We start from the raw sequence: 21990 nt of genomic DNA on the forward strand, positions 1-21990 counted from the left end.
CCACTGCTGGAACAGACTGGTCTTATGACCAATAAAGAAGAAAGTTCTGCAGAATTAAGGCCTGAGAGGAATGACGTTTGCACTATGATTCAAACATTAGAGCATAAAGTGAAAAGCTTTAAAAAACTGCAATGGCAGCGTTTTAATTTTAATGCATATCTGAATTTAGGTATAGTACCTCGAAGGCTAAGAGTTTTAAATATGCCCTCTTATGGCAATACTCATCCTCAGCTACTAAAAACGTGGCAGGAGTTGAATATAAGACTGAGTTTGGATTATCTGTCCCTCATGAATTAATATGTATGGAAATCAATGCCCTACAGAAACGGCTGGTAGAATCAGCAGCCTTTAGCAATAATGTCTCTCTGTTTGATGCCATGATGGGGAGACTGGATGTGTTTGATAAACAACTTGAAACTACTAAAAAGAAAAAGCTTTGGCGTGACATTAATGATTTTAATACCAGCCATATTTTTTCCTGGCCAAAGAGTTCTGTTAATCAAAGAAAGAACAAGTTTAATTCATCTCAGAAGACATCTCAGGGCTCTATGTATGAGCTAGATGAGTTCCAACCAATTGCAGAGTCGCAGCAAGTGGAGTATGAGCCCTTGCCTTTAGATGACCAATCTGAAGTAAGCATGGAGGCCATGGACCTGCCTACAACATCCTCTCGTTTGAATGAGCCTCAGGCGAGATCTGGGTTAGAGGTGCATCTACTTGCAATGAAGGAAAGAGAAAGCCAGCAGAAAAAAGTTTTTTTAGGGACAAACCAGGGTGTAAATATGCAGTTACCAGAGAAGCTGGTAATTCGAAGACATGATGCATCCAAGCAACATTAGAGGTCGAGAGGGAGAACAAGAAATGGCCCTATAACGAGAAGCCGAACTTTAAAGCAATGAAAATTCATAGTAAGACTGTACTTAATCCAAAAGCTTCAGGAATGTTGGCGGAGTATCATCTCCATCTATCTACTGACTGTTTTTCCTTATTGGAGCTGAATATTAATGCACATTTGAACTGTAAGCACTTTTTAATTTATTTAGATGTATTTAGTGGTAATTATTTATTTATTTTACATTTATTTTATTTTACATTTGTTGACCGGGCTAGTCTAACTGGATACATGTCCATTTTCAGTAGAGGCCCGGGGGAGATAAACTCCAAGATAGAACAATGAAATTAACAAGATAACAAATAAGGAAACAAACAAAAAAAAATCATATTTACAATGCATATTACAGTTGTATGAAAGAACGGAAAAAGTTCCACATGATAATGTTTTGAATAGTCCAATTAGCAATGCTGAACTCCCTTTACAAGATGTGAATGCAGCTAGAACCGATGTTTATAATGTTTGTACTAATTTAGAAACTTATACTGAGCCTTTAGAATGTGTTTTTGATGCCGATATGAATGACAGTTCTAATGAAGTCTTACTGAATGGTCAGGGCTAACAGAATTGTTTATGCAATTCATCTTTAAGCACAAATGTTTTGAATTCTGATCGAAATTTTTTTAATTTAAATGTTTTGAATTCTGAGCGGAATGCTTGTTTACCTTAGGAGCTACTATTGAGTCCGTTGACGGTGCTCCTGATAGAGGGATGAATGATTTTTGCCATGAAATATTACGAGATGATAGAGACCCGCAAAATACTGTATGCAATTTACTTCCGAATATGACCCCTCTAAATTTGAAGCGGAATTTATTAATGTTTGAAGGATCTACTTCTGTTATTAATGATCAGGATATATATGTACAGTTTAGTAACCACTCTACTACAACAATGTTTGGTGGAGATGGGGTATGTGAACGAACAGGAACATTAGTTAGCTCAAGGAACCCTATGTTGAGTAATGCAATGAGAAATTCATAGAGTATGAATAATAACTCCTGTATGAACAATACTGTGGTTGAAAATCAAATAAGTAGGGATTTACCAGTTAATAATCAATGTGTACAAGTTAAGCCATTGGTTTGTATAATGGGTTGCAACCATGATGGAATTTCTTCTTTAAGTAGTTGTACTTTTGATAATCACCATCTGGAAGGTTCTTTTGTTGGCACTGATGGAAGTAGATCTAATCAACCATATGATGCTAATATTTTAAGGGGCTGTGATTCATTATATGAGAACATGGGGCCCTTAGAAAATTCCTCTAAATATAAGGGGTAATAATGTACACCAGGTAAATGCTCCTGCTAATGGCCTTGTTGAGCAGTTTACTGGTCAGGTGGCTGATCGATCTGGGTTAACTTATGATGAAATAATGACTTCTGCTTTATTCGAGGGTCCAGTATTGACGGGGAACCTTCTGAATATGGGAACATCTGTTAGTAGTGATGTAAATGTGACATGTGGATGCTTCTGCTCCATTTAATGGATGTTCTGTATACTCTATGGAGACTTAACTGCCAGAATGATGCTAGAGTGGCTCTGGATGATGGAACCCCTAAGGAGAGTTCCTTGATTCACCCTATGGTTGTTAACCTTTCTAATTATAGGCTGAGGCAGAGATGTCTCTATTGGCACGTGGGACTAAGTTTGTCCCAGCAGGCACTGATGATCTGATTTAAGTCTATTTTCAAGGGGCTTGAACGTAAGGAAATAATAGTACTGTGGGTAATCATTTAAAATGCAGTAGCACTATTATTCTAGTTAGTGACCCTGTTATTAGTGCTTTTAATAGTATTTGTGAAAAGGAGATTTGCAATCTTTACAAAAAAAAAAAAAAAAAAACACTTTGCGAGAATATATAATTTGACATCTGAAGAAATTAAAGCGCTGAATTCCTTACAAAATAATACTCGGATAATTATTAAGGAAGCTGACAAAGGGGGTGCCGTTGTGGTAATGGATGTGGAGAAGTATTTGCTATCTAAGGCTGAGCTATTATCAGATGAACAGACTTTTAAACCTATTAATGGTAAAGAAATAGATGTTATGATTAGCAAGATAAATATGTGTGTATATAATCTGCAAGTGATGGGAGACATAAGTATTGATATCTTCCATTTTTTAAGTGCACCATGCCAACTATGCCTGTACTCTATGGATTACCTAAAATCCACAAATCCCTGGAACCCCCCCCCCACATGAGACAATAGTATTAGGGAGGGGGTGGATGACTGAACCCATATCAGTATATCTACAGGATGTTTTGAAGAATTACTTGAAGTATGTACAGAGTTACATTAAGGATACAGGAGATTTTTTTAACACAGTTTAATACTTGGTACAACAGCTGGGCCCATGACCATTTGGTTCTGGCGACATTGGATATAAAGTCCCTTTTTACTGTTATTCCGAATGGTTATAGGACTGAATGCATTAGGGAGACTTTACAGGAATATGGACACCTTCCTTCTAGAAACAGTGAAACTATATGTAAACTTTTAGATCTGGTTCTGGAGAATATCATCTTTACGTTTAATAAGCAGGTTTATCACCAGATATCTGGAACAGCTATGGGCACTGCTGTTGCAAATACGTATGCAAATTTAACATTGGTTAAATGGGAGAACCTTTACCTATATGGAGATGCCAATATGCATGCATCTAAGATATCGTTCTACAAATGTTTTGTGGACGATATTTTTTTGACTTGGCATGGCACTGTTGCAGAACTACATAGATTCTATGAATATCTAAATTGTACTCTAGAATTTCTTAAATTTGAAATGTCTTTTTCTGAGGAATCCTTGAACTTTTTGGATGTCAAATTACAAATAATAGGGTTTGGTTTAGAGACAAGCATATATAAAAAAGATGTACAGGTTAATAAATATCTACATAAGAAGAGCATGCATGCGAGTGTCCTTAAAAGTCAGTATCTGCGAGCTAGTAGGTTAAAAACCCATCCTGAAGTCTGCCATGCTCAGATGCAGGAAATGACCAATAATTTTCTTGAAAGAGGTTATGGTATAGATGAGACAGAAGTGGCTAGAAGGGATGTCTTAGAGTTAAGGAGCTCGAAGGCCATACTTTGCTTTTCTATCCAGATTGATGGCGTCTCTGATGGGCCAGGTGTAAGTTCTTCCAAACCCTTAAGATATCTTATGACCTATAGTAGAGCTAGTAAAATAGTGGAGGATGTTATTAGCAGGAATTGGGATATCCTGAAGGCTTTTCCGGGTCATGAGAATTGGCTTCCTGATAGACCTAGGTTTACTTCGTAGTAATTGTAGTAACTTAAAGAAGTTACTATGTTATAAAGATTTTTCTTCAAATAGTAACACACCTGTCTTTAACAAAAAGGGTACCTTCCCATGCTATAATTGTTGTTCAAATATAAACTTTATACATCCTGTGAATGGTAAAAAGTTTGTTTTCTGCTGTAGTGCAACATGTAATACACCATATATTATATATCTTGCTACATGTAACAAATTCTTGGGTTTCTATGTCGGGAAATCAACTAGAAGGCTAAAAGACAGGATAATAGAACACAAGTCTGAGATTCGGAGAAGAGTATTAACCAACTCTTTGGCTATAGCACATTAGTGAAACTGATGATACGCATCAGTTTAGCTTTAGTACATCCAAATGTTAGACGGGGGGACTTAAATAGTGCAGATATGAAAGAATATGAGTGGATTATTCATCTGGAAGCAGGCAAGCATCCAGGTCTTAATAAACTTGTCACTTTGAAACCTGTTCTGAAATTTAAACAAAAATAAATCAAAAGTGACTATGTATTATATATGTATATGCTTTCGACTACGACTATGCTTTTAAAAGTCTAATTGCTCTTGTTGATAGGCTGCTGTGTCATGTGGTGTGTTTGAATGGTATTTAAAAATGCTGCTTTTATGGCTGTTTTACGTAAGACACTGAAGAAGGATAGTTTGTATCTGAAAGCTTTGTCGTTTTATTAAAAGTTTTTGATGGTGTGGAGTATTACTTTTTTTCTGCCTGAACATTTACACTAACAATGTGCACTGATAAATGGATGTGACAAATAAAATAGCTGTACTCTGTATCTATACAGATAAACATATGTATCCCCATTTTATGGGCTTCAACCATTTAGTATTATAGCTAATCACCATTACTTGGCTTCAATCACATTAATCATATTTAAAGAAAAAAAAAAACTCAAACATATGCCGACATCACACACACACACACACACACACACACACACACACATCACACACACACACACACACACACACACACACAAACCTCCAAAATGACAGTTTGAGATATCGCAGAACTCTAGGACAAATGTACAAACCTCCTAAAATTCTATGAAGTCTCTAAATTAGAGTACAGCAGTGTTACCCCTACTTGCAACTTGACAAACGTTTAAAATTGGCAGTATCAACCAAATCCAAGCCAGTGGAGAGGTTTAACAAAAACCTGATGTGTGGTGATCCTGTAGCATTAATAAACTACTTAAAGAAACTCTTAAAATTATACAGCAGAACGTACAATCACAAAACTAAGGAATACTTCAAACAGCTAGACAAGACGCTAAAAATGGACAAGAAAAACAAAAACACCCCATGGACTCAGTCTAGCCACAGAAGCCAAAGACAACCACAAATCCTTATTCAGTTATTTAACAAAAATAAGTATCACCGAACATTGCCATAGGCTTATTCATAATGGTAGCAAAGACTCAGATCCAGTGGATTTCATTAACATACGGACTAATAAATTTAATGACAACTTCAACCCTAAGACAACTATTCCAAATCCATCAATTCATGAAGGAATCATGTCACCAATCATCATAAAAGGGCACATACTGAAGGTACTCTTCAAAATGAAGAATACCACATCCATTGAGACTTGACCAAGTTGCCTAATTAATGGCGCTAAGCAAGAAATGGCAAACCCATCCCTCAAACTCTTCAACCAGAGCCTATCAAATAGCTTTGTTGCAAAGAAGTGGTGCACAGCTCTTGTGATGTCACTCCACAAGTGTTGTCCCACCTTAGATCCCAGGAATTACAGACCCATTAACCTACCAAATCTTACCTGCACAGCCATAGAACACATCACTGTTAATTAGGTTCATTATGATATCAAGAATCTTATCTGACTCACCTCCAACAGTTTGGGGAAGGCCGCAGAAATACCTCACTAAAAGAATCACAGGCCTAAAGCAGATGCCCTATGCTGACCATCTAAAAAAACTCCAGCTCTACTATGTCACATGTCGATCTGTGCTTAACATACAAGGCCATGTCAAACCCAGAGCTGTTGGACATGCTACACTTAAAGAAATCCCAATCCCTCAGAGCCACACGCTCCAGGGATCTAAACCTTGTCATCACAATGAACAAAACATGCTGGAGGGATAGGTTCCTGACCCAGAGACTTCCCAGACTCTGGAATAGACTGCCCATACATGTCAAGCAGAGCACCTCTTTGGCCCTCTTCAAAAGGAACCTTGACGATTGGATGGGAGATAGAAAATTCACCACGGGGATCACATCAGTCGCCCTGCTAGACAGGGGTCCAGAGAAGTAAATATTGTGGGAAGAAATAGCCAGGGAATTGTTATGGCTAGGCTTGTATAGGCCCTGAGGTCGCTAGCCTAGTACCAACCTATGAACCTATATGGCAGTAAGGTTATGAGATGTTTGAACGCTTCACCTCATAAATACAAATTTGATAATTTAAGCATAAGCAAGTCATCTAACGTCCAAGAGTGCCCCAAGGTCATTCCTTAAAAGTGAGTCCCTTGATCCTAGTCTATTAGATGGCATTATGGTAACTCATGCTCATTTGCTTTCAGTACAAAGCAGCTCATAACCTGTTATGACATTGCAACTAGGACAATAATGCCTACTGTTTGGAATAAATAAGTGGATTTATAACAGTCACACACGCAGCCACCCACTGTAAGACTTCAGGAGTATTAAGTGTATATTAACTCTCAAGTCTAGGGTTTAATTTCCTCTCTCTCCATGTATGCATGCTGTAACGGGAAGCAATCGCTTAAAAAGACCACTGTTTTTGCCCCGTCTGTTTGAAAATAGGCACCATCGTATGGTAGGGCTTTACCTGGTTAATAATTAATATATAAAATAGACCATTAATATATACAATTAAACAAACAAAAAAGCATGCCTCTGGAGTCTGTTCGTGGTGTGAACCCCCTTCTTCCCAAAACGACGACCGTTTTCTAGGGTGCATTCAGTTATCTCAAAAGCCATTACATGATAATATCAGAGAGCAACGTTTACAATACTACACCAAGTGTAGAAGCCTAAGGCTGTAGTAAGAATCTGGTAAATAAAATAACATACCTTTATCACACCTTGTTGAAACAGAGCAAAATGAACACAGCCAGGTACCTTGCCTTGCAGACTGATAGAACCATTAAAGTTTTTAATCCGCCAGTCGCCTTCTAACCCATACATCTGTGGTCCTACACACTGTGATATTCTGATGACAAGCAATACACCAACCAACAGCGAAATTACAAAACACCACATTATACTAAGCTCCTGGGCAAAATAAGAACATAAAAGGAAATCTAGAAATATACGCTGCACACAGTGCCTTACAGTTTTAGTCTGTTCGTGAAAATGAAAACAATATCAAAGCTGTATAAAATATTTCACTCCAAGTGCCGCTCTATAACTTTGCCGAATGCCGATATGTTTCACTTCCTCAATCACATGACGTAAGTCATATGATTTGTTTTCCACCTCCTGAAACAAGCTTTTGTACGCTAATCTTCTGAAGAAAGTGTTTAAAGTTGCATCCGTCAGGTGGGCAACGGTAGGTCCACCATGAAAACTGAGGTACGTCTCACTGCTGTTTAGTGGTGTGCTTAAAATACTGAGGTCCCTCTCTGCTTATGGCTCCCATTCTTACAGTTTATCTTCGATCGATGGCTTGTTAACTGGAATGAGTTGTAGGAGGATAGCTGCAAGTCTTTATGTACCACGACGTCTGCTGTTCTTGTAACGACAGAATAACAGTCGAAATAGGCAAATCAACCAACCTCTTATTGCTGGAGGCCTAGGGCCATACTTATCAACTGTCTAGAATTTCGCAGACTGCCCAGATTTTTGCCTCCTATTCTTGGTCAGTTCCTAATAAAATTTGTGGTTTTCTGACAAATCACTGTGGTTTGAATTCACTAATTAATGACACACAATGAGTTTTGCTTTTTATATCCTTATAAAAATGCATGCTAACACAACAGCTGTTATTCTAGCAACTTTCTGAGTTTATAAGAGCAATTTTTAAAATATGTCCCTATTTTTGGGCCTTTGTCTCCATTATTTTAGGCTTTGAGAGGCAGATGGGGTATTATTAAGGCTCAAAAATGGGGGCAGATTTTTAAATATTACTCATATTAACTTAAAACAATGCAACAATAACAGTTTTAGCATTAGCCTTCATATACTAAAGGATATGAAGTGTGAAAGTCAAATGGCTGTCAGGATTTCATTTCTTAAATCCTTAATTATTTGCCAGAAAACCACACATTTTCTGCGAAACAGAACAAAATAGGAGGTAAAAATATTGGTGATATTGTACTTGAGGGCCTCACCAGATGCGCAATGGCAAGCCCCCCCAACCCCCACCCCCACCCATGCTGTTTCGTAATCGGGTACTAATGAATATGTATTCCCTTGAAGAATCCTAGTACACTGTCTGGCTTTTAGTATGTGTCTTGTGTTGTCTTCGAGAACAATTGTTTGTTTCTTATTTTAATATAAACAAAGAAATGTGTATTTATTAAATAAAAGACATATTTCAGAAGCTTTGTTTTGTTCCTGCATCTGGCTGTCAGCAAAGTATATTTTCTTTTAAATTAAATGGTAAACTACATGGTCACTTTTTAGCTAATGATTTAATCAGGAGATACATTTTTTGTTCAAAATAAAGTATATAAGCTCACTTCTTATTCTTGCCCTGACCTAGGTTTGCCACCAGTTTTCCTTTAGGCTGGGCAGTCCCTTATTTGGGCAGGTGTGTCCTTGGGGAGGGGCATATGAAAATGGCAAGTGTCCTTTTTTCTAAGTTCCCTTTATTAGTTGACTAAAGCTATTATTTTTGTATTTGAATCACTTACCAACCAACTAAAATTCTAAAAAGAGTGGGCTTTTATTTTAGCAAAAAAGCTATTATTTTTGTATCTGAAACACTTCAAAATGTAACAAGCAACTAAAATTCTTCAAGAGTGTGCTTTTATTTTTAGCAAAAAAAAGTCCATTTGTTTGCATTGTTTGAATGCCATGTCAATCATGGCTCTTTACATATGCAGACCTGGTCATCAATCATTTGCCCACTTCTGCGCAAAATGCAAGGTGAGGCCTTCAAGTACAATATCGCCAAAATATTGACATTCAGCGATATTCAGAACAATTAAAAACACTGATCTAATGATAATGCACTGCAACAGTCGAGGAAATCTCTCACTCTCAGCTGTATGCAGAACTGTTTATTTTGCCGAATCAGCTGTCCCTGATTTGGGCCCATTTTAGTCCCTCCCAAAATTGTCAATTTGGAGAAAACGTAGTAGATTACACTTAATAAATAATGAACATAATTAAAGGTATAGACTTCTTTTACTTAAGAAAATGTATGTTAATTCAAATTCTCTTATTCTGTCTATGTAAGTTAATAAAATGTCATTGAATGTCCCTAATTGATTGGTTTTGCCCCTAATTTTGGATGTAACAGGTTGGTTGAAAGCTCAAATTTAATACAGTACAGAAGAGCACCCCCCTACACACACTTAACCATTTTGAAAAACGGAATGACATTGGATAAATGTCTGTAGTGCATTATGTCATGATTTCACTCTAAAATCGGTGAAAAGTTAGGCTTTTTTTACGCAGGTATCTGGCATCAGAAAGATGCTTAAAAGTTTTTATGCACTTTATTGTTTCATTGCTGATTACTGGGCTACCCATGTTTTGGCAATTTAGATCCTGTGTCCCAGCTCAAAAGAACATTTCCTTAGTTGCAGCCATTTGCCCCCAGTAGGAATGGTAGAGCATTAACAGTGTTCAACGGCCACAACAGAAGTGTAGAAGGAAGACCATTATGCACTTTATAGGTTCATAGGTGATAAAATAACTAGGCTAACTATGTCTAGGTAATTAGATTTTGTGTCCCAGCTCAAAAGAATAATTTCCTCAGTTACGACATTTGCCCTCCAATAGGAATATTTTTTAATCTTCCAAAAATCCTGAACCTTATTGATTTTGCTGTATACTTGGGAATCATACATATGTCCTCTCATTGTTTGACTAAAAATATACCAGAGCAGGTCTTTCACTTTGGAGTCCCCTGTCTCTTTCTCTTAACCTATACTCTGATACCTGACCCTGATAGGGAAGGCAGCCTCTAACCTGCAGTCCAAACTTCTTGTTGTCCTCATTCAATCCAATAACCATTCACTTTCTAGTTAATTACTCCCAATAATATGGTCCCTTAGCCAGTTTTCTCCAATAAATTCCAGCCCTGTTTTGTGTATTGTCTTTAACCATACTTGCAGTTATCCTTATTTGCAAAAATCACTTTTTCACTCACATGTTGGCCTAGTTCTTAGAATACTTTTTGCAGCTTTACAAATATGCTATTCTGTATGGTGGTTATTATTCTCCTTAAGGATCTGCATCCAAAACCACACTCTCACCTTATTTCTTGAACTCTGAATAGCTCGGTAGCTTTTCAAAGCGAACAACAAAAAAATCTTCTTCTCCACCAAAAGTGTTAGCTGAGCAAAGAAGTAAACACACCTAGTCCACATATAAAACTTTCAAGTTTTAATACTAAGTGCTTTCGCCCAATAAAAAACACTCTGATGAAGCCTGTTTTATATTGGGCGAAAGGACTTAGTATTAAAACTTGGAAGTTTTATATGTGGACTATGTATGTTTACTTCTTTGCTCAGCTAATCCTAAACCTCCTTGTTCTGTTACAAGTTTCAAATTATCCCACTTAACTCTTTTTCTTATTCCCTCCCAGATAATTTCCTTCAGCTCTTTATTAATTATTGTTCACAACCTTTCCTCAAGTTGATAAAAATATACCTGATCTGTTGATAAAACTAAAAGGAATAACAATATTTTCACTGCTTGCATCTTACTATCCATATCCATAAACAAGAGCTTCCAGTTTCTCAGTTTATGTATTATCTATAATGTAGTCTCTTCCCACATATCTTACACTGCTATAACGGAAGCCTTTTTAATCCATACTCTTAAATACTTCATCTTATCAAAGCCTCATAAATATGGGTATTGCTGAACCAAGTTGTGAATGGGTACATAATTTACTGCTGTAGTCTTTGTTTTATCTTCAATAACGTTATATCCTGAAAAGACTTGAAACTGTCAAAATGTTCCATAACACTGATATATTCTTTTCTGGATTTGCCAAGTTGTTGTGTCTTTCGGCTTTTCCTGGTTAGGGGTCACCACAGCGGAACTGCAAAATAATATCAACAATTAAAACCAACTTTTCTTAATTATCCTACCAATTGTATCCTTGAATTTCTGAGTCTCTTGTTTTCTTTGCTAATGGCTGTAAATACAAAGCAAATAACAAAGGGAAAGAGGAAACTCCTGCTTGGTTCCTCTGTTCAAACACAACTGATCATAAGGGAATAATCCAACTTTAATTCTTGCCACCGATCCTTCATATATCCCCCTAATTAACCTTGTATCAGGGAATCCAAATGCTTCACTTGCCCTATTCATAAAATTCCAGCTTATTCTATCAAAGGCTTTCTTTGCATCAACACCCAACAACATTGACAACAGTGATATTTTCTTACATTCTTCTTTTCTCTGGATCATTATTCTATTAAAGCTGTCACAAATGTTTGCCCCCTCCCAACAAAATCACATTTATCCATATCTGTTAATTTTTGCAAAACCTTTGCCATTCTATTAGTGTAGACATAAACACTTTAAAATCATGGTTTAAAATTGCAAAGAGTTTATATGAGGCTGGATCTGATGGGTCTTTATCCTTTTTGGGTACCACAACTTTCTTCCTTTTAAAATACTATTAAACAAAATCTTCCAGATCTTTATCACTTTCTTCCCTCCTAACTTCCACATTTCCTCATGAACACCATCTGTTCCTGAAGACTTCCATGCAGATTGTTTATACATCACTGTTTTTACCTCATCTCCTCCTAACTTAACTATTACTTTTTATGTGTCTTCTTCCTCTAATGTTGGCAACATTAAGTCTTCCATAAATATTTTTATTTGTGTTCTTTCATGGTTTCCACTTTCCTCTGTTGTATACAAATGTTCATGAAATTTTCAAAATATCCTTAATACCTCATTAGGATCTGTGGTTATTTTTCTTGTCATAAGCTCCCTAAGTTTGGCAAGAACCCTTTCTACTTTCTGTTGCCTAAGTACTGTGCTAAAATATTTTGTGCTCTGGAGTTGTTATAAAAATAGTTGCTTAACAGCCATCTTTCTAAACTCATAGATATTATCCAAATATTCCTTTATTTCCTATTTAGCATTCCTCTTCCTCTTCTTTTTCTTCTTCTGTGAGATTGCCATTATTCTGCAATACGTTAACCTTTTTCCAGCCTCTCTAAGTAATTCCCATTACTTCTTAACCATATTTCTTTCTGTTTTATTTCTACTCTATTTTCTAAACTCTATTATCATTTTATCCCATACACTAGGTATTTCTTCTGAAGAAATTTCTATCTTCCCTAATATTCTAAGATAATTTCCACTAGCCATTCCTTAAATTCCTCTCTTTTCAACAGGTAGGTGGGAAAGTGCCAGAGTCCCATTTTTACTTCATTACTCTGAATGTTTATCTTAGTTTTTATTGGTGCATGATCTAAAATAGTTATTGGATGTGTGTCAAAGCTTTCGATTAAATGCATATATTCCTGTGAAATATAATTTCTGTCTAGTCTAAACCTTAAATTCTGAATTTCTACTTCCAAATTCATGTCTTTCATGCCAGATATTTTCATAAATTGCTTCAGAAATATACCCTGTGTTATATTTTCCTTTCTAGGTTCCACCAACACAGTCTCCCCACCTATAAGTAATGTTCCCTGCTGAAAGCCAATACTTTCTCCCAAAATTCTGTTAAGTTCCATTATAGTAGTTTTTGATGGAATAGAAATACATGATCAGCATAATCTTTCTCCCTTGGCAATAGTCCCTTACTACCACAAATCTACCATTATAGCATTTTTCTTTCTTCTGTGAGTATTGCACCCTTCTAGTAATCAGTATTATTACTCCTCTTTTTCTTTGGCCCTGATATGCTGTGGAATATCCATTTTGAAATCCGTTTTGTCAATTTCACATGCTCACTAATTTTTTTAACGTGTCTCCTGCAGCATTGTATTTGCACTCTGTATTTCTTAATGTAATTCAATAATCTTTCCTTTTTGTCTATACTGTAAGGCCATTTACATTCCAAGATACTATGGATAGAGTAGCCATTATGATAAAAAGCAATTGTTCCCACTTATTATACATGACAGTTTTTCTGAAAATGTATTTCCAACTTTTATCTTGCATGTGCCACTAATGTTTGGCAGGATGATATTTCTTATACAGTTTTTTTACTCATCTCCATTTGATCTATTTCACATTTTTCAGGAATTCTTGCTTTAATGAAAATCCTCAAACAAAAAAAATAGATGCATTTCAGAACAATCCCATCCCCCATAAACTTAGAACAAAGACGCAAAACCATGTACATTTTTACCAAATGAAGATTAATCCTCCAGATAGGGACAATTGCCACAAATCAAGAGCTATATCCACAGACATAATATAAAGTTAAGGTTACCTATGCTAAAGTGCATGTTACAGCCTGTGTTCCCATTTACACTGACTGTTGTCTGTTCTTTTCTTATCTCTGTTCCCCTCCAGATGTGAACAATGGCTTGCATGCTTTAAGAAAACATTCATTTTTTAGCCCTTAAAAGGTGTACTGTCTACTTTAAATAAAACTAAATTATGTTCTTTTAAATGCTTTAAAGTATTAAGACTGCTAGGGAGGCAACTTTATCTTATTCACTTGCCATAATGTTATACTTTATTTGTCACTGAACCACTTGATATTATACTTCTACATTTTGCATTTCCCTCAACAAAGAATGCTCAGAACTCAAAATTAGTTACTTGTACATGCAGATGGACTGTCTCCTAACAAATTGCAAATGCTTTGAAAAATCTTTGTAAATATCACTTAGAACAGAATGTAAGGAACTTCCATGGCTAAATGCCTTCAGCTGCAGACTTGTCTGTCACCAGACATTTGATTTTGAAAAAGTTAATTTCTTTGCAGATGCAATAAGATTATAATTTTTCATCATTTTGTCTTATTTTTCAAGCCTAATGCTTACATAAAATGTCCACAGCTTACGCCAAGGACATTAATCTACATTATAATTGATTCTACATATAATATAATCAGTACACTTTTATACCCCAACCCTACCACAGCAGCCCTCATCACAGCATTATATTAGCTTAATCTTGCTTCAGTTCAGTCTTTCTTCTCTGTCCTGTAAAATCTATATTTCTTACTGCTAAGAACTACTTTTTACTTTAATATCTTTAGCACATGCAATGGTCACTGAAAAGATAACCCCATACATTTAAAATATCCCTGACTACACACCATATAAAACCATATCACAGTATAACATGCAGTTTATATCACAAAATGTTTTGTACAAATGCAAATAATAATAAAATTGCTTTACTTACAGTTACTTTGTTTTTACCATTATTGTGTCCTTCTAAGCATTAAAAACATAATGTGGGGTATATACTTTACAGTCCACCTACAAGTTTAACAAAGTCACCAAAGGTCCAGTCTTTTGTCAGTCACTTTTATTTGCAAACCCATATTTCACAAATGTGATTGATGCTTTATAATCTCACATGTATTCTCTAGTTTCAGTGCTGCTGGTCTTCTTCCTGAACATCTCTATCTCTCAACTCTAGACTCTGGCTCAAATCCAAAGCACCTCTGATTCTCATAGACAATTTCTGTGTTTTTTCTGTGTCTGAAGCATTTTCCTTTGTTACACTGAAAAGGGTTTCACTAGGAAAGTCGGTGTTTGAGTTTACTGTTAGAAGAATGAGAAGCAGAGTTTTCTTCTGCTTGCTGGCTCACTTTTTCTTAGGTAAGCTTTTTATATTCTCCTTAGCCTGGCCTGTATAAAAGAAATTTGATCTTCCAGGAAAAATAGTCTGAAAACAGCTGGATACAGCAGTTTGAATCTCACACCTGCCTTTTGATATTCTCCGATTGCTGGGATACATTTGCTTCTCTTCTGCATGGTTTATAGCGAATAATCATTTTCCACAAAACACTCTGCCTTCCTGTCATAGGTTTGCCAGGATCAACTCTTACTGCTTGTGTGATTGTATCTTTATTAATATAGGTCTTGGCTGCTTTCCCATGGCCAAGATTGGAGCATATACTCAATTTTCCCTTTTAGTTAACAAATCCTACCATAGAACACCAGTCCAACACCAGTCCAGGTGCATATTTGTACTTTCATAAAATCAGTGTGGTCTGTTCCTTCCAGTTTCTCTGGTAGAGCAGAAAATCTCAGTTTTTCTCTGTGAGCTCTTTCATCTAACTCCTATTTTTTGAAACAGCTCTTCTTAAGAAGCTTCATACTCAGCTAGCTTTTTCTTCATTTCGGCTTCTGATTTTTGCAGTTTTATCAGCTTATCTAAACAGCTAATTAAAGCTCCTTCTATTTTCCCATCCTTTTTTGAGTTGGTATATTCTTTCAATGTTTTATTTACTCCAATCATCTCTGAGTACATTTGATTTATTTTTTCTTCTAAATTACTAGAGTCCATCTTTCTTGAACCAAAGCTGAAGCTGGAACTGCATTTTGCTGAATAGCTGCAGAATCATTCCCAGAAAATGTTTTTTCTTCACATTTTCTAGTTCATTTTCTTTCAGGTTTTCCAAATGTATTCTTGGCTGGCATGCAGGTTGTGTACTTACTAGCCAGTAGTTAACTGTTACCCAAAAAAACTGTTTAAATGTATTCCCATTTCTAGGGCTATGTCTTTTACAAAAGGGAACTGGAGTTAAGCTGTTGTTCAGTTTTAAGCTATATTAGAAAGCCCCTGGCATAACCTACACTTTGAGCTGAATCCCGTATCTGATGTTTCCTATGTTGCCATTTATCATGTACATTATTATACTTTCCATGGCCTTACATATGAGACTAGACAGGCTTATGGCTCAGTAGTTTCCTGGGTCCCTGGATAGTCAGCCCTTGTACAGAGGAATAAAGGTTGCAGTGCTCCATTCATTTAGCATGAAGCCTATTTGGAAGTTATGATTGAATAGTGCTTCTGGTGGGCCCAACAGGTTATGTTTCATGCTGTTAAGGAGGCATCCTGATATGTTGACACGTCCCATTGATGCAGTATTTTTGACATTGGAGAGTGCTTTGAGGACCTGTTCCATGGTGATTGTTGGGGGAGCTCTAGTTGGGAGCATTTCTTTACAGGTGTCTAGGTGAGAAAGTGGGGTAAAAATATAACTGAATTTATCAGTCAGTAAGTTTTCTATATCATCTGGCTTTTTTATTTTTTCCAAATCTTTTAGGTTTCTAATACCTTGACTGGAATAGACCCCATTCCTAAGTCAAAGTATGATTAAAGTTCATGAAATTAGTGTTGTTTCAGTCTTTGATGTCAGCCAGATGTGCTCTTCACAGCAATTGCAATGTGCCAGTAATGACTCCTTCTGCAATTCATACGGGGTTACATGTATTGGTAACATATCAAAATATGATTGTAGAGTCTTTTTTTGTAAGACCCGTTGCTGCTACTACTATTGGGACTGTCTGGGTATCTTTTTCCACATTGCTCTCATTTCTGCCTGCAAATCCTGATATTTTATAACTTTATGTCTCTCTGTACACAAGACACTGTAGTCACTGGGTGTAGCAATTTCAGTGATCAATGCTACTTTTGTCTTCTTTTTATGGACCACTATATCTGGTTTTCTAGCATCTATCTTTTGAACTGTTGGTAATGGATGATCCCATGTGATGTAAACTTTATAATTTTCTATGATGCTTTGTGGCTTATGTTTCCAGTGTTTTTCAGTCACTTTAATACCACAATGTTTGCACAATCCCCAGTGCAACAGCCTTGCCACATTATTATGCCTTTCAGTATTCAGTCCTTCTGCCATTAGTATGTCACAACCAGCAACGAGGTGTGCGGCTGTTTCCCTTTTGGTTTTACAAAACCTACATTTGTCTGTTTCTCCCACATGTTCAATGGACTTTGTAAACCCAACATGTATGCACCCCACTTTCTTGGGCCGCCAATATTAACCTTTCATCTCTTGATTTTAATTTGTCTCTCCTTAACCATTCCTGCATTCAGTCCTGATCAACATGAGGTTCTTCCAGACGTTTTCTATACTTGCAGCTATATTTATGCATTTTCCACATTTCTTGCCTTCTCATCTAATCCTTTACCTTATAAGCTTTCTTTTATTTTTTTTGGCATATTCAGTTGCTGCCTGATTTTTATCTACTTCTGGTTTGATTTCCATTCCTGCTTGATGCCGATATGCTTCTGTTAGATTAAGCAGAGAAGTCATCTTAGATTTATTCTCCTCATGATTCAAAACTTTCACTATGTTTGGCTCTTGTGAGGTCAGCAGATATGTGTGGAGTCCCACTATTGCACATCTATACATATAATTAATTTCAAAGAGGCCCATCCCTTCTTCAGAACGGGAATATATAATCTTGGTATGCAGTGATATTTATAAATCATTTGGTGAGCATGAAGCTTCCTTCTTGTTTTCCTATCTAATCTATCCAAGATATTTTGGGGCCAGGCATTCACTCCAAAACTGTAAGTTAGGACAAGAAGAGCACATTGGTTTATAGCTTAGAGTTTGTTCCTAGATGTCAACACTGTTTTCAGGATTAATTTAAGTCTTCTAAAGTATTCCTTACTAAGTTTTATTCACATTTGTTCATGTTTTATTGTTGATCCTTAATCAATTCCCAAATATTTATACACTCCCTCTTGCTCAAATCCTTTTATATCTCATTCTCTTCCCAAACTGATGTTTTCTTGGTGCTGAAGTTTTCTTGCTTTAAAGGTTGCTTTTGCACATTTATCAAGACCAAATGACATTCTTATATTATCTGAAAGTCTTGACAACTTGCAGTTGTGCTTTCAGTTCCTCGTTTGATGAGCTATACAGTTTTAAATCATCAAAAAGAGAAGGTAAGAATTCTTTACACTTTGTTGCTTTCTAGGAGCCAAATTATTAGTCATGGCCTAAGCTGGTAAATAGACAGCTTAATGGGTTAAGGGCAAGACAGAATAACAGTGGTGACAGAGAGTCACCCTGGAATATCCCCCTTTGAATTTTTATCAATGGAATAATGATTTATCCTTTATCATGGCTTAATTGCAAAGTGGTCTGCCACTGTTTCATGGTCATGTAATGTAGTCAGTCATTGTAGGGTGTATCTTACACATTTTTAAACACTCTTTTATCCATGAATGTGGGATACTATCAAATGCTTTTTTATAGTCAACTCATGCTGTACTTGGATTCTTCCCCATTTTACAGTTCTTCACTATGACTTTATTTAACAACAAATGATCCTTTGTTCCATATGACTTCCTTTTATTTCCCTTTTGTTCTACTGCCATAATTGAGGTTTCTTCTAAATGACTATAAACTCTGTCAATATTAATTCCAGTGTATAGTTTGTATGTCGTCGGTAGGTAAGTTATTGGTCTATGGTCTTTAGGGTAGCTTGCAGGTTCACTCTTAAGTAGTAGAATTGTTTTTCCTGCTGTTAGCCAGGTTGGTGTCTATTCAGGGTGCACATATAAACAGTTCTCACTCATAGCTAAATCCTTTTGCAAAGATGTTAATACTTTTAACCAGAAGTTAGGTACTGCATCTGGGCCTGGGGCTATCCAATTAGAGGCTTTTCTTAACTTTGTTTCAATATGTGTGGCTATTACTTCATCCCATTTCATACCCTGTACCTTTAAACTTCTTATTTTTTCTTTTACTTTTTCTATCCATTTAGCATCATTGTTATGTTCCACAGGATCTTCATAAATACTTCTAGAAAATGCGTCTATTTCTTCTTTTTTGGTGGTCTTTCAATTCCTTTACCTTGTTTCCCAATTCTCTGTAAAACTTTTTTTCTGGCTCAGTATAGGTGACTCCATTTACAATTAGTACAGCACATTATTGTGTATTGCCTTTGAGTATTCAGACATAACTGAAGAATGCCTTGTTGTTGACCTTTGCCTGGGCCGATTTGGCTTTGGTAGACTTAATTAGTCCACTAAGTTGTTTATTTAGTTTGATGAGAGAGTTATTACCTTGTAGGGCATTGCACTTACTATTTTTGGCCATGATTTTCCTCCTTTTGTCATACAAACTATTTATGTTGTGATTTACCAGGGCGGGTTGTTTTATGAGCTTATCCTATGCTTATTTTGGGTAGGTACTGCTGCCTTTATACATCTGTATAAATGATTATAAAGGATTTTTTGTGATTGACTCCTTGTAGGCAACAGTGTTCCCTGGGTTTGTGGGAGTTAGAAATTTTACCAGTGTGTCGCTTAAAAGTAGGAAGTTTGCCTTGGAATAATTCAGAAAGATTCAAGGGTTCCCTAGTGTCATGTTTTTTTTTTTATTTCAAAGGAGCCAGCTTTATGGTCCAACCTGACCAGTAAGGACAGTCAAGAGTCTTGAGGGTGCAACGTTCCCCCATGCTGATGAGGATTAGGTCAAGGATGTTGGTGATCATATTTGGCATATGGACTAGCTGGTCCAGGGCAGTCACGTTGACAAAGTCCAGGAGTCTTTGAGCCTGCAAGTTTGAGACCGTGTATGATTCCAAGTTTATAGTGATCTAGTTGAAGTCACCCATGAATATGATGTTGGGGTGAATGGAGAGTGATTTGAGTTCATTTAAGTAATTCACATATGGGTTTCATGGACCATAGAAGAAGACCTACAGTTTACAAAGATATAGTATAGGCCTTTGTGTATAGTGAGTTATATGTGCAAGGACCCCAAGTGCATCATATTGCTTGATCAACCTTGAGGTGTGTTTGTTCTTGATGTAAATTGCGACAACTTGATCTCCACCTTTTGTCTGTTTTTGTGTAATAGCTGGTCTAAATGTGTGAAAGACCCTGTACTGATGGGGTGCTCTCCATGGCTTTAGACTATGTCTCACTAACTACACAGGCATGTACATTCTCCAGAGTGATGATAGCATGAAAAGAGTGGATTTTTTTTGTTTAGACTTCAGACATTGAGCAGTAACACCTTTAGATTATCCTATGTTAGTTTAGCTGTGTTGGATGGTTTAAAAGGGTTGGCAAAGCTTAAAAAGGCACTATGGGGGTGGACAAGGTTTTAGCTAATATTCAGAAGCCTACAGTGGATAGGAGCAGACCATCCCTAGCAAAGCATTGTGGCCTGTCAACCATATCCTCTCAGGCCAACAAATAATTGTACCTCCTTTGATTAATACCAAAATCTAAGTCAAATATCAGAATCAATTACTTTTTGTTGGTATTGTGGTATCATCCTTGGAGAAGGTAGTATGCTGCTCTGTGCTAGGCTCATAAAAGCCTGGGACACATAGTCTGAGATTTCCAATATGTCTCTCTTCATAAAGTCCAGGGAAGTGCTCATCAGATCATTTACTCCCATGTGGACTATGCCAGAGTCATTCTGGTACTTTTAGTTCAGTGATCTGAGTGCATGTGTGATCTGGCAGATCCTAGACTCTGATAGGTAACTGACTGTAACCCTCTCCTTGCACTCCCTGGTGAAAGGGACGTCAGTATTCCTCACAGTAAAGTCTGCTCTGATCAGAATGTTGGACTGTTTGGTGATCTGCCTTATGGCCATAGATGTAGAGACACTGTGCTTTGAGGCTGATTGTCTTGTGATGGGTGTTGTTTTGGTCGTGTATCTTTTAGGTTGCTGAGGTTACTGTATCTGAAATGCTTTTGAGGTTTTGGTTTGGATAGATTACTTGTAAAATCCTCAGCATGTATAGGCCTATGTGGTTGTCCTGTAGTTGTGGCAGGTGTTGTGTAATGTTGTGTGTTTCAGACAACGTATTAAGTATTTGTAATAGCTGGATGTGAGAGGCATGCTTCTAGAGACTGTGAATAAGTACATCTCTCACATACTGTATTGGATTGCTTGAGAATTAGGTGGTTGTTAGAGTACATGAGATGATTTATACATTGCTTCAGGATTCCCATTTCTACCAAGCTGGGTTCAGAAACTGCAGCAAAGTGCAGATATATGGTTTCAGGTAAGTATAGTGAGTTACAAGGGAAGTGGTACCACAGTATTAGCAGGGAAGTAACAGAGAACAGGGCATCAGAGGCACTCTACCAGCTTGTGGAAAGTGACTCAGTAGATGGCAAAAAGAAAGTCTGTCAGTTTGAAAGGTAAAGACACACTTCAAAAGGGATGGCAGCAACAGCCTGCTCACCAGTACACAGAACAACAAAGGCAGATGGAAGGAGTACTTCCAGCAGCTCCTAAATGAAGAAACCTAACAGGAGCTGTACTGCCAGAGGCGCAGCCTATGGTGAAGGAAGAAGGGGAGCCCACCCTTGAAGAAGTAAGAACAGCCCTTATGAAAATGAAGACAGGAAAATCAGCAGGCTTAGAAGAGGTCATGGCAGATATGATCAAGATGATGGGTAAGTCAGTGGAGGAATGATTACAGAGGATATTCATATCAGTGTGGAGAGATAGGCATATCCAAGATGACTGAAGAATAAGCTTACTAATGCCAGTATACAAGAGCAAAGGGTGCATTCACAACTGTGGGAAGTATAGAGATATTAAACTTCTGTCACACTACATGACAGTTCTGGAGAGGGTGCTTGATAAACGATTGCACTAATAGTAGAAAACAATATGGGAGATGAGGAGTTGAACTTCAGATCAAGATGCAGCTCTGCCGACTA

General features: G+C 36.9%; 1 protein-coding gene across 1 annotated transcript in view; it reads right to left on the reverse strand.

The window, feature by feature from the left end:
- MANBA (mannosidase beta) overlaps positions 1–7916 on the reverse strand; it is an 894686-nt gene extending 886770 nt beyond the window's left edge. The window contains exon 1 of the mRNA XM_044061058.1: positions 7267–7916. Coding sequence (XP_043916993.1) covers positions 7267–7455 — 189 coding nt within the window. The 5' untranslated portion in view covers positions 7456–7916. The remainder of the gene's footprint in view (positions 1–7266) is intronic.
- Between the last annotated feature and the right edge of the window lie 14074 nt (positions 7917–21990).

The sequence above is a fragment of the Protopterus annectens genome, chromosome 2.part0 (assembly GCF_019279795.1).
Source record: "Protopterus annectens isolate FY-2018-M chromosome 2.part0, PAN1.0, whole genome shotgun sequence".
Classification (NCBI taxonomy): Eukaryota; Metazoa; Chordata; order Ceratodontiformes; family Protopteridae; genus Protopterus; species Protopterus annectens.